Below are 15,266 nucleotides of genomic sequence, written 5' to 3' on the forward strand. Positions count from 1 at the left end.
AACAACACTTAACCCAAATCAGATCTAAACAAAACCATTTGATTTACAACACCAGGTGTACAAAAAAGAATAGCAGGGTTTTTAGTTCATTGTATCTCTTGGATGAGGTGTACAGTGTTGATTTAAGATTAGAATCTAGTGGCAGCTCGCAGACACTGAGGAACTGCAGCACCCCCTATTTCAACTTTATATTATCGATAACATTTAATATCATCAGTCCTTTTTTCTTTATACTTGTACAATATATAATCCTTAAGTTTATTGTCATTAGCCATCCCCCAGTTTATAAAAAAGATACAAAACTCTTTGTATGAAACTGTGTGCTTCACAGTTTTTATGGAACTGTGAAGCACACATAATTTGGTTGCTGTGCGCACGCACACGAGAGAGAGAGAGCACTGTCTCTTCCACTGCTGGTGGAAGGTAGTTTTTTATTTACTCCTCGTGTGTATGGAACGTTCCTTGTTTGTTTCCTTTTCTAGTTTAGTAGGTGGAAGGAATATGAAAGTGGTTAAGTTGTTTTTTCAGTAATGATCAGAAGATGGCGGAAAGCAAAGGCTCTTTGATTGCTAAATCTGTCCAAAAACACTCTGGAAGGGAAAAGAGAAGGTAATTAGTAAAAATTAATTATGTATTTGTTTCTGTGTACATAGAAATTTAAATTAAGCACCATTGGACTATAGTGTTTTTAGGCAGACATTTTATTAAGTTATTTTCTAATAATACTAAAAAATATTATCTGTATTGACATTTTATTATTTAGGAGGAGGTGGAATTGATGGCTGAACAATTTGACCGGACCTTCAAGACTGGCTACAATAGGGTCCTACAGCAGCCTCGGCCAGTGGACAGACCCTAGGTAGTGGCCAATCTGCTGATCAGAGAATGCCTGGAGCCATCATGACCGCTGCTTCCGGGGAGCCATCTGTTAAACCCAGACAGAAACCTGGGAAAAAGTGGTGGTCCTCTGACCTTATCGTGCTGCGCGCAAGAGTTAGGTCTGCAAGGAGAAGATACCAGTGTCACCCACTAATGGGTATATGTGTATTATCGTTGATAATGTGAGCGCTGAGGGTCTACAGATCTGCCAGCACGCCCGTAATGAGTACATTTATGTCATCAAGGAAGCCAGACTAACGTTTTGACAAGATCCATGCGTGAGTTGCAGTACAATCCCTGGCAGCTCGTGAAGTCATGTTACCGGTCAAAGCCATTGCACATCCTGTCCAGTGTTCAATGCGGGTTTGGTGGTCGTGACCACACTTTAACATCTGTGGTGACTTACCAGGCCTTCCTGGATACTCTGTTTCAAGAAGCTCCGGAGGGTGAAGCAAAAGTCGGCGTTAGGGCAGGTGAGACACCATTCCCTGATGGAATCAGGGGCTGTGTAACCTGTAGATATAAATCGAGTGGTTTCTCGAATAGCACTGGGGACTGACCAATTTGACCTGGATATTTTCTGCTGCCTGTCATAAGAGAGCCGCTTGACAGGCTGTTCTCAGGGTGCCTAAACTGGGGTTGCTTTCCGACTTGTTGGTAGGTGGCTTTGGTGTGCTCTTAAAATCAAGAAAGGATCCAAGTGAAGTCAGCAGTTATCGACCCGTCAGCCTCTTGCTGGTAATTCGCAAGTTGCTCGAAAGGCTAGTTGTGGAACGACTCTGAGAAAACATCGATATATACTCACTTCTAAATCAAGGCCACTATGGCTTCATGAAAGGAGTTGGCACTGAGGATTGCATCTTAAATGCTCTTGCCGAGGTGGAAAGCGCCGACTGTAAATATGTTTTGGCAATTTTTACTGACATAGAGGCAGCATTTGCTTCCTTGTGTTGCAGTTCTGTCCTCTATCAGTTGGAATGCCGCAATGTTCCCGTAGCTCCAGGCCATAGTAAATGACGACTACTTGTCTGATCGCACAGCTCTACCTAAGGATGCACACCTAGTTGTGGAGAAATCCATTACCAGGGGAAGCCTGCATTGTTTCACTTTCAGTTCCTTGCTATGGAACCTGGTATTCAACAGATTTTTGGGACTGTCTCCTGTTAATTCATGGTAACTCATGACCGCAGGCGTCTTTGTCAACCATAGAGGGCTGAATGGACATTCAAAATTATATCCATTCAAAGTTATTTATACTCATTATCTCAACTAAATGTATTTTTAAACGATGCAACCAGATTGCACAACATACAACGTAAAGATTCTTTTGATCATTTGCTGAATACGGGCTTGTGAACAGTTCTGCAACATTGTACTATGTAACTTTGCAGGATGACAAAAGACTACCAACATAGGTTGGTTGATCTGGTTCACCAGCTACTATATTGCAAGACTGTAGATGGTTTACAACCAATAACCAAAGTTTTGCAACTTAGTGTCATAGATCTATATATTTACCCTGACATTACATGTGCAATTTAGATTTACTAAATTATTTTATTGCAACTCTGTATGTAGCATTAGATAATATAAGTTGTAAGAGAAAAAGTGCTAATAGTGCAAAGTTAGAGAAGGGGGAGAAATGTATCTATAAAAAACTACCCAATATATTTCAGAACTCATGTACATGCGTACACAGGAATGAATACATAATATGATGTTTGGCATCTCCAGTTGAAAGTTATAAAAAGAAAGTAGGACCTTCATATTTAAGCAGAGAAATACATTGTTATAAGTATACAAATTTTCTAGTAGAGTTCACGTGAGATTAGACCCTTCAATTCTCAAAACTTTCACTAAGAATGCTATTGTATTTTAGATCATACCTGCTTCGATGTACATGGACAACTATTTACTTCTTACTCACTACCTTAGACATAAAAATTTGAAAAAAAATTTTATTGGAGAATGAATGTAGTAATTTTGAATAAACCGCCTGACGTCAAATATCAGAAGAAAGTTAGAGTGAAAAGAAGCACAACTGTTGAACTTGTATTTTTCTACTAATATTTCCAGTTTCTTTCATGTAAATGAAGCTTTATCAAAATAAGTTATAAAAACATAATCCTGAAACCCAGAAAACAAATAACAATTCATAACGTCATAATAGAAAAAGAGCTAACTTCAATATTATCTTATGACATAAAAAAAACAGAAAAAGATAATGAAGTTAACTTTTATTCATACTTAAAGTGAAACATAAGTATAGTTTAATTCTCTATCATACCCTACTATACTTATGCAGACAAAAAAAATGTATGAGACATTTCTTTTTAACTTTTTTGTGTTTTAATTTAGGTCTAAAATGAAACTAAATTAATGAAGTGAAAATTAAAATAACATATAAATTGAACATCAGTATTAGCTGATTATGAGTCATGATCCGGTGCAAAAAAAAAATATCTTACGAAATTGGCATAATTACTGTTTTGATTCCATGGATACCTACAGAGTAACTACTTAACTGTCGTGGAGGTACTTTCAATACATTCCATGTTTTTTTTTTTTTATATTTTAACTATATTAACTAAAATAAATATAAATAAAGGGTGCTGTTTTAGAAAGAGTATGTACAAAACAGCATACGCCATCGGGCGATCCCGTAAGTTCGGTCTCACAGTCGGTGCCCTTCAAAATAGCTTTATTGACTGTCATGATTAAGTATATTCCGTTATACCTATCAACCTTACTTGTAAAATTTTACAACACTCTGAAAATCCATTTGACCACAAAACACATGTAACTGTAAATAAATAGTAACAGTTAGTTTTGAACATTTACATCCTTGAAAAAACAAAATTAATCATAATAATGTATGAAATAATCAATTATGTTTAATTTTATTACTGTACATTTCTTCTAAAATTCATTCTGCTTTGTATATTTGTGCAAATGTAGATGAACTGTCTGTACATACATAGTTTTAGTGGAAGAGGGACGCTGACAAAACGCCTTCGCTCAAGGTGAGAAACATAGGCTAACATCACTAAGAAAGTTATTCATAAAATACTACGGGACCGCCAGAGGAACTTCCTTAGAAAGATTAAGAACTATCGGTTCATTAAAGTATAAAGAAATACTCTTTATATATTAAAATAAAAATGCATACAGATCGAATTGAAAACCTACTTTCACCGAAGCGTTTTGGGAATTCAATGTAACATTGCGTGAGCACTCGCACGCACAGACACGAGGTGATTGCAACAAAAATAGTCCCCAGCGTTGCCGATCGCAGCCTTGCATTATTATACACCAGGTTGTACTATAACCAGTATTTTATATGAATGCGCTGCCGATCGCTTTGTTGTCGATACGAGTAGGTTTGAAGATCGATTCTTTGTAGTATCGGATAATATTACAAAGATTGTAATTTTAAAAATGCCTGACAGTTTCTTATCATTTGTGATAAGTTAATTTTTTTATTCATTTCAATAGTTGCGTATATGAGCTAGGCCTAGTAAATTATAGTTATTAAAGTGTTAATTCTTTCATTACACAACATTGTTCGTATTATAATTTCCTCGATGTCTCTCCCGCCCACTTACGTAGAAGGTTTCCATGATAAGAAATCCGTGCTTCAAATGGAATATACTACTTTAGGAAAAACAGGTCTTAAAGTGTCAAAACTTGCTTTCGGCGCTGCCCCTTTGGGTGGTGCAGCAACATATGGGTAAGTTAAACTTATTAAGCAGAATACACAATTAGATAAAAAAAATAAATAAATTTGATATAAGACCATAAATTATTTAAAATTTAAACGGATGAAATAATGTCAAGGTAAATACATAAAGATATAATTTTTTTTAAATTGTGAGATAATTCAAAAGGTATTAATGAAAATTATTTGAGCATACATTTGTTTACATGTTGAATGTACAGAAATTCAGGATTTTTATTTTTAATTACTATCATTTAAAATATTATTGCTTAGTTAAAGAAAACTTTCTAATCATATTTAAGATAACCGGTGGAAAAAGTTTTTTAAATTGTTTGATATTTTACTAGAAATGGCATAATAGGGCCCTTTCTCACAATCTGAAATATTGTGTTAAGTTACATGAGAACAACTCTAATTAATAAAGATGGATATTGTCATTTGTAATGTATCCCTGAGTAATTATCATGAACTAACAGATCCTTTAATTAAATAAGAAAACAGTTTATAGTATAGGTTTTAGAAAGCTCTTTTGATGTGTAATATTATCATAATATTTACCTTATTTCAATAATAATATCTGTTGTTTTTCACAGTTGAGTTGATAGATTATCAAACACCCAGGACTTGAAAACATGTTAATAGTAATGCAGAGTTTAATTGTTGCAATAAGAAAATGTAGTCAGAGGTCTTGGAAAGCAATTCAAGATTGCTTTACCCTCTTATTCTTTTTCCTCTGTACTCTTATTTATCAATGATTGTTTAACAAAATATGTTATAATAGTTGTTCCTCAATCTTTCTATTCTACAAAATTTTAATAATTTAAAACAATTATGTAAGGTTGATGCTCAGTAAGTGTTACTGATGTATGAAAATGAATATTTTTGGCTTGTAGAAAATCTCATGCCTGACTCAAACCAAAATCCCCTGTTGAAAGAGAAACCTTGCCATGGAGATTGCCAGAGTAGTATGAAACAAAATATAAATAAAAACTTATATATTATTTGATTATTCTTGAAGCTAAAACCAATATTTATATTAAGTATTTTGGTTAACAGTGTGAATGTAAATTGTTTAAGGTACATAGCAATCTCATACAAAGTCCTTCAGTTAGGTACTCAGATTGTACAATTTTAGCATGCTTACTGAGTATGCATTAAATTATAAAAAATAACATAAAAATCTTTAACAATTTTTAATCAGTAATTTAACAACATTCATAATATTTCAGTCACTTCTATTATAATTTCTAGGTAAAAGTAAACTTTCTAAAATTTACTCAAGAACTAAAACAGATTCAGTCAAACCAAAAGTTTATTAAGGAATGAAGATAAAAGTTGTTAAAGACACCTCCAAAGAAAACAAAAAAGGTTTAAAGTTTAACTAAAAACTAAAGCCAAGAAAGAAACTGCAAGAAAATTTCAAATTAAATAAAAAGAAGCAGAAGAAGAAAAGATTCATTTAAAAACATCAGGAAGAAACTAATTAAGGGGGTCATTTTTTCATTCTAGACTCCCCTTATCTTAGTAAAGGCAGTTACTTTTATACAAATTTTAATACTAGATCATGGATACTGGTGTTCTTTGGTTGTTGGGTTTCAATTAACCACATGTCTCAGGACATGTGGTTAATTGAAACTACACTTCATTTACATAAAAACTACACTTCATTTACATTCTTGCATATCATCCTCTGAACTAATAGAGGATGAACAACAAATCACTCGGGAGGCTAAACAGAAAAAGAGACTCTCCTTATGGTTTGACCATTTCTATTTTTTTTAATGTACATTAACTTAATTTTCGTACATTTTATAAATACTTTGTATCATAATACTTCTTATAGTTTTTTGTAGTTCTGTTAGGTGATAGTTTTTATATTTTTTTGTTTGACAGTTTCATTTTGATGTTTTTAAATATTAATTTTTTCTTATAGGTGTCTGGAATGAACAAATTATTGATTTTTGGTTTTTTTGCTTAAAATGTACTATGAAATTTCACTCTAAAATGATACCTATGTTTCTATGATAACTAGACTTTTTTTTGTGATCACATGTATTTAATATTTTCATGTCTAATTTCTTATTCTATACTGCAGATTAAGCATGAATAATTTCTATACCTTTATACATTTTCTATTAATTAATTTTTGCAAATCTTTCTTTCTTTCTTTCTTTTTCCTGTTTAGCCTCCGGTAACTACCGTTTAGATAATTCTTCAGAGGATGAATGAGGATGATATGTATGAGTGTAAATGAAGTGTAGTCTTGTACATTCTCAGTTCGACCATTCCTGAGATGTGTGGTTAATTGAAACCTAAAAGAATCAAAGAACACCGGTATCCACGATCTAGTATTCAAATCCGTGTAAAAATAACTGGCTTTACTAGGACTTGATTTTTGCAAATCTATAGTTGGCAACGAATCAGCTGATTTATTAACCTCTCAACTCTCTCAACTAAAGTTTTATAAGTGTAAATATCATTATTATTGTTTAGCGATTTGTTGACTCTAAATGTTCAGCCAAAGTAAGTTTTTTGGTCTTTATGCTATTTCAACTGAATTTTATAATTGTAGTAAAATTATAGTAGAAGAAGAAAATAAAAAAGAGAAAATTTTATACGGTTTAAATCTTAGATTAGCGTATTGTTTTAGAGCAACTGAAAAAGCTATACAGCAGCCATAGTTGTTTGCGGAATGTTGAATCTGCCAACCCCACCTGACAGATACAATGATCATTAAGTGTATTTAAGTGCTGTTGTGGAAAAATCTGTAAAATTTGTATGACAGATGCAGTAGAAGACTTGGTAAATAAAGTAGGCAAAAGAAATTTATTTGTTGCAGTAGATGGTAGCTAGCAGAAGAAAGCTGCCTCGTCCCTCAATGGGATTGTGTCTCTAACTTCTGTTGGCACGGGTAAGATTCTAGATATTTCTATTCTTTCTAAACTGCCCTGAAAAATTAAAAGGTATGCAGAGCAAACTACATCGGCACAACTGGGTGGGATGGTGATTGCTGGTGCATTAGAAATGTTTCAACACTCAGAAAACTTTAATGATGTGAGATATATAAATATCTTGGAGATGGTGACTCAAGGGCTTTCAAGAGTGTCATTGAAACCAAGCCATATGGTCCAGTTTATGGAATAAAAAAACTTGATAAATCATATTGAAAAATGTATGAGCACAAAACAGAAAAATAAAGGATGAATGTAAAAACTCCCTAAAGTAGAAGGTTGGAACTATTTGACTGATGAAGCTATTAAAAACTTACCACCTATTATGGTAATGGTATCAGAAAAAGCAATACCAGTGTTCTGAGGTGCAAAAGACTATCTGGGCTGATTATTTCCATGTTTCTTCTAGTAACACAGCACCTAAGCACCAGTTGTGTTCAGATTCTGACGATAGCTGGTGCAAATACAATAAATGCAGAAGGAAAGGAAAAAGTTATAACCACAATGACACTTTCATTTGCCTGAATATGTAATGCAAGAGATTAAACAGATTTTTAAGCATTTGTCAGATCCAGCATTACTAGAAAAATGTTTATCTGGTAGGTCTCAAAATCCGAATGAGAGTTTAAACAATGTGATATGGACAATGTATAGGGAAATGACAAGGTATGACAATAGACAATTGTAAGGTCCAAAAAGGACCTTTGCCAACAAAGCTCCTTTTTGGTACAGTATTACAAAGTAACAGCAAAATGGTGATTGTTCAGGTATCTCTATATGTGGTGATTTTTCTGGTACCTTTATTGGAGGCTACTCTTCATTTAGGATTTTTAAAGCGGCTTGCAAATTTAATGAAGGGCATTTCCTAAAAATTTAGTTTTGGATGAGGTGAAATTAGATCCTGGCAGAAACATGATAGAAGCTCTGAAAAAGTTAGACAAAGAGCACGTGTGGAAAAGTGAGAAAGCTGTTACCAGTCTCGAGAAAAACTAAAACCAAAGTGGTTATTTGTCAAAGAAGATTAAAAGACAAATATGAAGAACCAAAAGACCCAGAAAATCCTTTGTACTGTCCTGGCCAATATTAAAAGTAAATAAATGTTGCAGTAATAACATGTTCCTAATAAACTTTAAATTTGTTTTTCTCAAAACATTGGTTTTTTAATTTCATGTACTTTTTTCTCAGCTTCCATAGGAGTTAGAGCTCTAACTTTTTGTTTTATTTCACCCAGTTGTAGCTACTGAATATACAGGTTTTAGATATATCTTGTAGTTGCTGAGACAAAACGTTTTGTCTGAATTTTACTAAATAAAATTTGATATATTTTTTTTTAAATTACTGAAAACTTTATTTTTTGTTAAAAATTAAAACTGTACATTCGGAATGTGTTTAAAAATACAGACTTTAAAATAATACTAACCGCAAGTCTGTATCTTTATTGGTTCCTGAGAAAAAATACAAACATTATCATTGAGAAAGATAGATCCAGATTCCCCTTTATTGGCAGAGTGTGTGATTAAGTGAAAAATTATTTTTACTTTTGAATATTAATTTTTTTTTTATGTAAACCAAATTTTATGTAAAAGAGAAACATGTTTAAGGGAATGTTCTATACAATCAGTGAGATTGAATACTTATGTTTAATTCTATGTAAAATTATTTGTAAAAAGAAAATTGTTTTTTTAATAAAATTTTCAAAATCATTTAATTTTTAAATAATTGTACTGTTTTTAATAACAAAGTGCTTCAGTAATTCTGGTAATTATAAAATGTAATGAAATAAGTTTTTCATATATTTAATTTTTAAATGTACTAACAAATGTTAATCAGAAAAGAGTTTAAATTACATCAACATAATAATATTGCTTAAAAATTTCCTTCAAACAATCATCACCATTTTGCTGTTATTTGGTATTGCACAATATATTTATCACTCTTTGCAGCAACTGTATAGGAATTTGATTAATTTCATTGTTTCCGTTTCTGAATTGTATGGGCTATTGGTTCTCAACACACTTAAGTTTATACATACTCTCCCAGAGGAAGAAATGCATACTGAAAATTCAGATGACCTAGCAGACAACATGATCTTCTCATATTAAGAAAAAATTCTGCCAAATACCTTGGAAACTTGTTTTGCGTCATCTTATTGTTAAAATATTTCCTCATTTATTGGATGACAAATTCAGGGACTAAAATGAATGTAACATATGAACTTAAAAACCTCTAGATAGTCATAGCCTTTAACCAATTTCATAAACATAAGATACAATAATTCCATAACATTTACTGTAGCTTTTCTTGGAGATCAATAGCAGGCGTTTTTTATTTTTTACAAAGCATAGCAAATTAAAATTAGTGTCATTATATATAAATTAGTTGCTCACCTATTCTTGGTCTTCATTTTCATTAACAGGAAAAAATTAGTATGATCATCATAGTCTTGGCAGTGTTGCATTAATAACTTAAATTTTTTGATTGTGAAAATATAAGTCTGTAAATAATCTGCCAAACGCTAACAGGTTTCGCAAGATGTTATTAAATGCGTATGTGTTTCTGCGCACTACCGAGTAAACCCTCACTCCTGGCTACACACCCTTCCTGGTACAGCTGGTGTGCATTACTTCAGAAAGGGGGCAATACACCTTGCCACACATTCAAACACCACAGTCAACAGACACGGACCTTTCCGTTGACACATGACCTTTTCAGCCTTCAAGCAGGCCTCCCAAGACGTGGGTGCTGAAATGCATCCTGGCATCCACCCATATTCCAAGTTATTTTATCGCAGTCCTTGAAACTACCTTTTGGCCCTCAAGTACCATCTTCAATGTTGGCCTTCACTTGGTTGTTGTAACCACAACAATCTCTATCTTTTCTGGAACTATAATTAACCCAACTCCGGCCATCCAAGTTTTGATTGTTGTGTATGAGCCTTGTATCTGAGCGATGGACTCTCTCAGGGTACTCGACTCCACCACGAGGACCAAGTCATCTGTGTAACCTACAAGAGTGATGCCCGGCGGTAAAGGAGTGCAAAATAAGCCATCATACACTATATTCCAAAGGGCCGACCCAAGGATCAACCCTTATGGAACTCTCTATCTACGCACCGTTCGACCGCTCATCCTTCACTTAGCAGATCAGTTTGTGTTCACTGAGACAGGAGAGAATTATCCTTCTCAGATACGGGAGGGGGGGACTCTCATACTCTCCGGTGCAGTCCAATAGCATCATGGGTCATACAGTTAAATGCATTGCGAACGTCAAGCGCCACGAGCACGCAGATCTTCCTCCCTCCAATGATTCTCCTTGCCATACCAACAACTTCTGATACCGCGTCCAAAGCAGATCTTCCTCTGTGAAAACTGAATTGTTTATCCGAAAGTCTTCAGTAATTCTGGTCAGCCTCTGCAGTAGCAAGCGCTCGAATATCTTTGGCATGAATGACCCAGAATGGCTTGGACTCTGTTCAAGAATTAAATTCTCTATTTGTTTAAAAGTTTTATGTGTTTATTATCCATTTAACAAAGTTATTATATGTCAAATATAAAAAAATAGGTTTTTTACCAAATTTATTGGTTTTTACCACAGATCTCTCAAAAACTACTGCAGATATGTTTCTGGGACCTACTTCATTCGATTTTTCAGGTCAAAGATCTTATGAAATCACCATATTGTCCCTTAATTAACATCCTAAAAATTTCAGTACGACTTCATTTCATAGAGTAGCTGAAATCTGAGCAAAATCTTTAAGTAGCCATAACTCGCGAACAAAGCATTTTAGGACCTATGTTTATATGAACTTTTTCCATTATTTTCATGAATATAATAGATTACGAAAGTCCCACGAGAACTTCAGGATACACTTGTTTAATTGAAGTTAGAAGTAATAATGTAGTTCTAATTGGTTTACAAAAACTGCATTATATATAAATTATTTAGTTATATGTAGATTAGTTTATGATTTAGTTATTATGTGTAATACTGCATATTAATTATAGAGAGTATTTGGAAGAAGAAGCAATAAATACTGTGAGGGAAGCTATTCGTAAAGGTATTAATTATATTGATACAGCTCCAGTTTATGGTCAGGGTCGTGCAGAGGAGCTCCTTGGTAAGGTATGAAGACAATTAACCAATAACATTATTTTTTTGAGTGAGTTAATTTTATTTGCTATCAACTAAAGCTTTATTATCTGCATTGTAGGAATATTTAAAATGACTTTGAATTTGGTGGTTGTGAAAACTTTAACCAACTTTAAGGCAATTAACCTTATTGTTACTTACTTTCATAATCAAAGTAGTAAAATAAAATTAAGGATTATCTGAAATATAATTTTTTTAGAGATCACCAATAGTGTGTTTTGGCTTACAATAGATTTTTATAGCTTTAAAGAGAAGTGAAGGCTTTTTTCCAATTAACCTTACAATATTACTGACAATAGCATGTTACACTAAGTTAAAATATGGCATTAAATGTTTTATTTGTATGATCTGTATTAAGTATTGTAGTTTTCTTCGGTTACTAGGGCTACTATCATTTAAGTTATTGAAATTATTTGTTCTAGCTGAAATTAATTCTGGTGGTTATTTTGATTCAGCAAGGCTATTTTAAGGTTATTTTGATTGAAGCTTTTCCTTTTTTGAACTGCATCCCTTTACTGCACATTTTATTACATATTCAATTGATTCAAATAACTTTAATTAAAATTAAATAAAAGCTCATGAAAATAGAAATGAAATGATGATTTAAAATTCAACTTATAACTTAGATTTATTGCATTCATCTGAAATTACCAATTATTTACACATTTGATATTTTGATGGATAGTTTAATTCCTCCCAGAATTTTTTCTGTACTCTTTATTATTTTATTTATTGTGGAGAAATCAAATTTGAAGATCAAGAAAACTAAATAAATAAATGAACATTTATATATTTTATGGATTGATTTCTCTGAATAAGGTCTCCATTTCAACTGACGTAAAAATAGGAGATTCTACTTTTGAACAGTCTACTATGAATTTGTAAACTAGAATTGGTAGTGTATGGTATTACATGTGGTTATTCAAATTATAATGAAAATATCTCATACAAGTTTGATACAAGTAAAATTCAAATGTAATTTAAATGAGTAAATACAAAACATATGTTCTCATAAATATTTATCTCTGCAGTTTGAGGTCACAGTGGACCACTTTAGTCAACTCTGGTTCGTCTTTACTTTTTCTTTTTTTCTTGATTGCTTGCCAATACTTCTCCATTCTGTAAGATCTTGCTTTTTTGAGTTCTTCTGAACAAAACCCTTGTTTTCTTTTCTTTAAATTTAAATCTGGAGTTTGCTTCTTTTAGTATTTTTATATTGTCAGTTTTGTTTCGTAAATCTTCTACTGTGATTTCTAGTTCTTTCATATCTTGTTTAATTCCAGTTCTCTAGGTTGGTGTTTTGGACAGTTTTCAGTATTTCTTGACCAGTTTCCTGACGAGCCTGTTCAGTTCTTTTCTTATTATGTGTCCAAAGAAGACGATTCTTTTCTTTCTAAAGTAGCCTAGAGCTGGTTCTATGTCTTTATGTACCTCTTGGTTTGGTTTGAGTCTCCACTCTCCCCCATCAGTAAGTCTTCTTTTATTTATGCATGTTCTTAGAATTCTTCTTTCTATTCTTTGCATCTCTGTTGAGTAGGAAATGTTGGATTTTAGCTTGAAGAGTGTTTCGCTTCCATATGATATTATAGGTCTGATTACAGTTTTGTAATGTGGTATTTATTGAGCTTCATCTTTTATTATCCGTTGTTTTGGTGGTATTTTTTGCGTAATTGAGCTTTTGTGATAATTTTTTCATTCCAGTTTATTTTTTCTTTGAGGTCATGTGTGATATTTTCTCCTAAATATTTAAACCGTTCAACTAGCTCGACTTTATGTCCGTTTATGATTATGTGGTTCAATACCAAGGGATCCACTGCCATTAATCTAGTCTTTTCATATGATATTCTTAGGCCCAGTTTCCTGCTAGTTCTTCCAATGAAGTTACTTGGATTCTAGCTTCTGCGATGTTATTGACAAGAAACGCTAGGTCATCTGCAAATCCTAGACAGTTTACTTTGATATGATTTACATGTTTCATTGCTTCAATTGTTATGTGTGGTGGGTCTTTTTTGTTCCAGTCAGAGTGTTTCCAGGTTTTGAGTTTACAGGTTTTTCACAAAAAGTATCTAGATTTAGATATCATTCCATGGTTTCTACAATATTCTATTAATTTCATTCCATTTTTGTTTGTACATTTATATGCTGTATGTTCTCTTACCACATCTCTGTATTTCTTTTCTCTGCCTAGTTGGGCATTGAAATCATCTATCAGTATCTTGATGTGTTTGTTGTTTGGTCTAGTAGTTCCCAAAATTCATTCACTTCTTGTCTTGATTTTACTTTGTTGTTTTTGTCGTTAATAGGTGCGTGTCCATTTATTATTGTGTATATTTTGTTAGATGCTTTTATTGTAAGTGTGTGGCTGTTCTGGGGGATATTGCTCTGAAGTCAATAACAGAGTTTAGGATTTTGGTGCTTACTATGAATCCAGTCCCAAAGGTAGAGCAGTTTTTCATGACTTTCTTACCAGGAAATCCATTATATATTCTGAATCCTTGTGATTCAATGGTTCTGGGAAAGTGTTTCTCATTTCTTGTAGTCCTGCTATCAATATTTTGTGTTTTGTTAATGTATCTATAAGTGTTTTGAGTTTTCCATCTTTTATTAAAGAATTAACATTGTAGGTTGCTAGGTAGTTTATTTATCGTGGATTCAATTTTTTGGGTTTGTTCAGATGCTTCGACTCATCCATATCTCTTAAGTGACTGCCCGCCGAATCCGAGAGCAGTCTCTTCAAGTCTTTGCTTAATGGCAGATTTTTCCTTAAAAGACTTTACATATTTGACTGTCATAGATTGTCAACGTTGGGATTACTCCCTAGTTACAACTATAGTTGTTAACTGTAGAGGGATTTTAAAGTAATTATTATATGAAATATTGTTCTAAAGTAAATTTTATTTCCAGAGATTGCAGGTTAATAAATATAAATTTGAATAATGTTTTAGGATGTAAAAATTTCTTGTTCAAAAATTTTAATTCAGTATTTGTACTTATGATTTTTTTATTATAAGATATTTTTTCATCGTTAATTGGAATTTTATGTTTAAGTAATTAAATGTAATATCATTTTTCAATTTTTTTCTTCATGCCTGTCAGTTAATAATCAATAAAATGAAACATTAAATGAAATAATTAATAAAATGAATGATAGTCAATAAAATGAAACTGAAAAATTGATTCACTATAATATTAATTTAAAAAGCATTTCTACTTATGAAGGATGGAATGTTTTTCTTTTTATATAAAACAATATACATTTAATCTGACTTAGTAAGCCTCATTGAATTTTTCTACTTCATTTATTCTTACTCATATGTCAAGTATTGTTTATTGTAATGATATATAAAATGGAATGATTTTTAAAATGATTGTATTTCATCTCTGGCTGCAGGCTTTGGCAGGAGTACCCAGGGAAGCATATTATATTTCATCAAAAGTAAGCAGGTATGAAAGACTTGGGAGCAAGGAGTTAGTTAAATCAGAGGAGAGCATATTTTCTGGATTTGAACAGACTCTTAAAAATCTAGGCTTGGATTATGTTGATATTGTAATTGTAAGATTAATTGCAG

The 15,266-nt window shown here is 32.5% G+C and overlaps 1 protein-coding gene across 1 annotated transcript in view; it reads left to right on the forward strand.

Moving 5' to 3' along the window:
• The first annotated feature begins 4,208 nt into the window (after positions 1-4,208).
• Positions 4,209-15,266, forward strand: part of LOC142319531 (uncharacterized) — a 39,375-nt gene continuing 28,317 nt past the window's right edge. Inside the window, exons 1-3 of the mRNA XM_075356917.1 lie at positions 4,209-4,609; positions 11,553-11,670; positions 15,089-15,250. Coding sequence (XP_075213032.1) covers positions 4,464-4,609; positions 11,553-11,670; positions 15,089-15,250 — 426 coding nt within the window. The 5' untranslated portion in view covers positions 4,209-4,463. The remainder of the gene's footprint in view (positions 4,610-11,552; positions 11,671-15,088; positions 15,251-15,266) is intronic.

This window comes from Lycorma delicatula, chromosome 2 (genome assembly GCF_047948215.1).
Source record: "Lycorma delicatula isolate Av1 chromosome 2, ASM4794821v1, whole genome shotgun sequence".
NCBI lineage: Eukaryota > Metazoa > Arthropoda > Insecta > Hemiptera > Fulgoridae > Lycorma > Lycorma delicatula.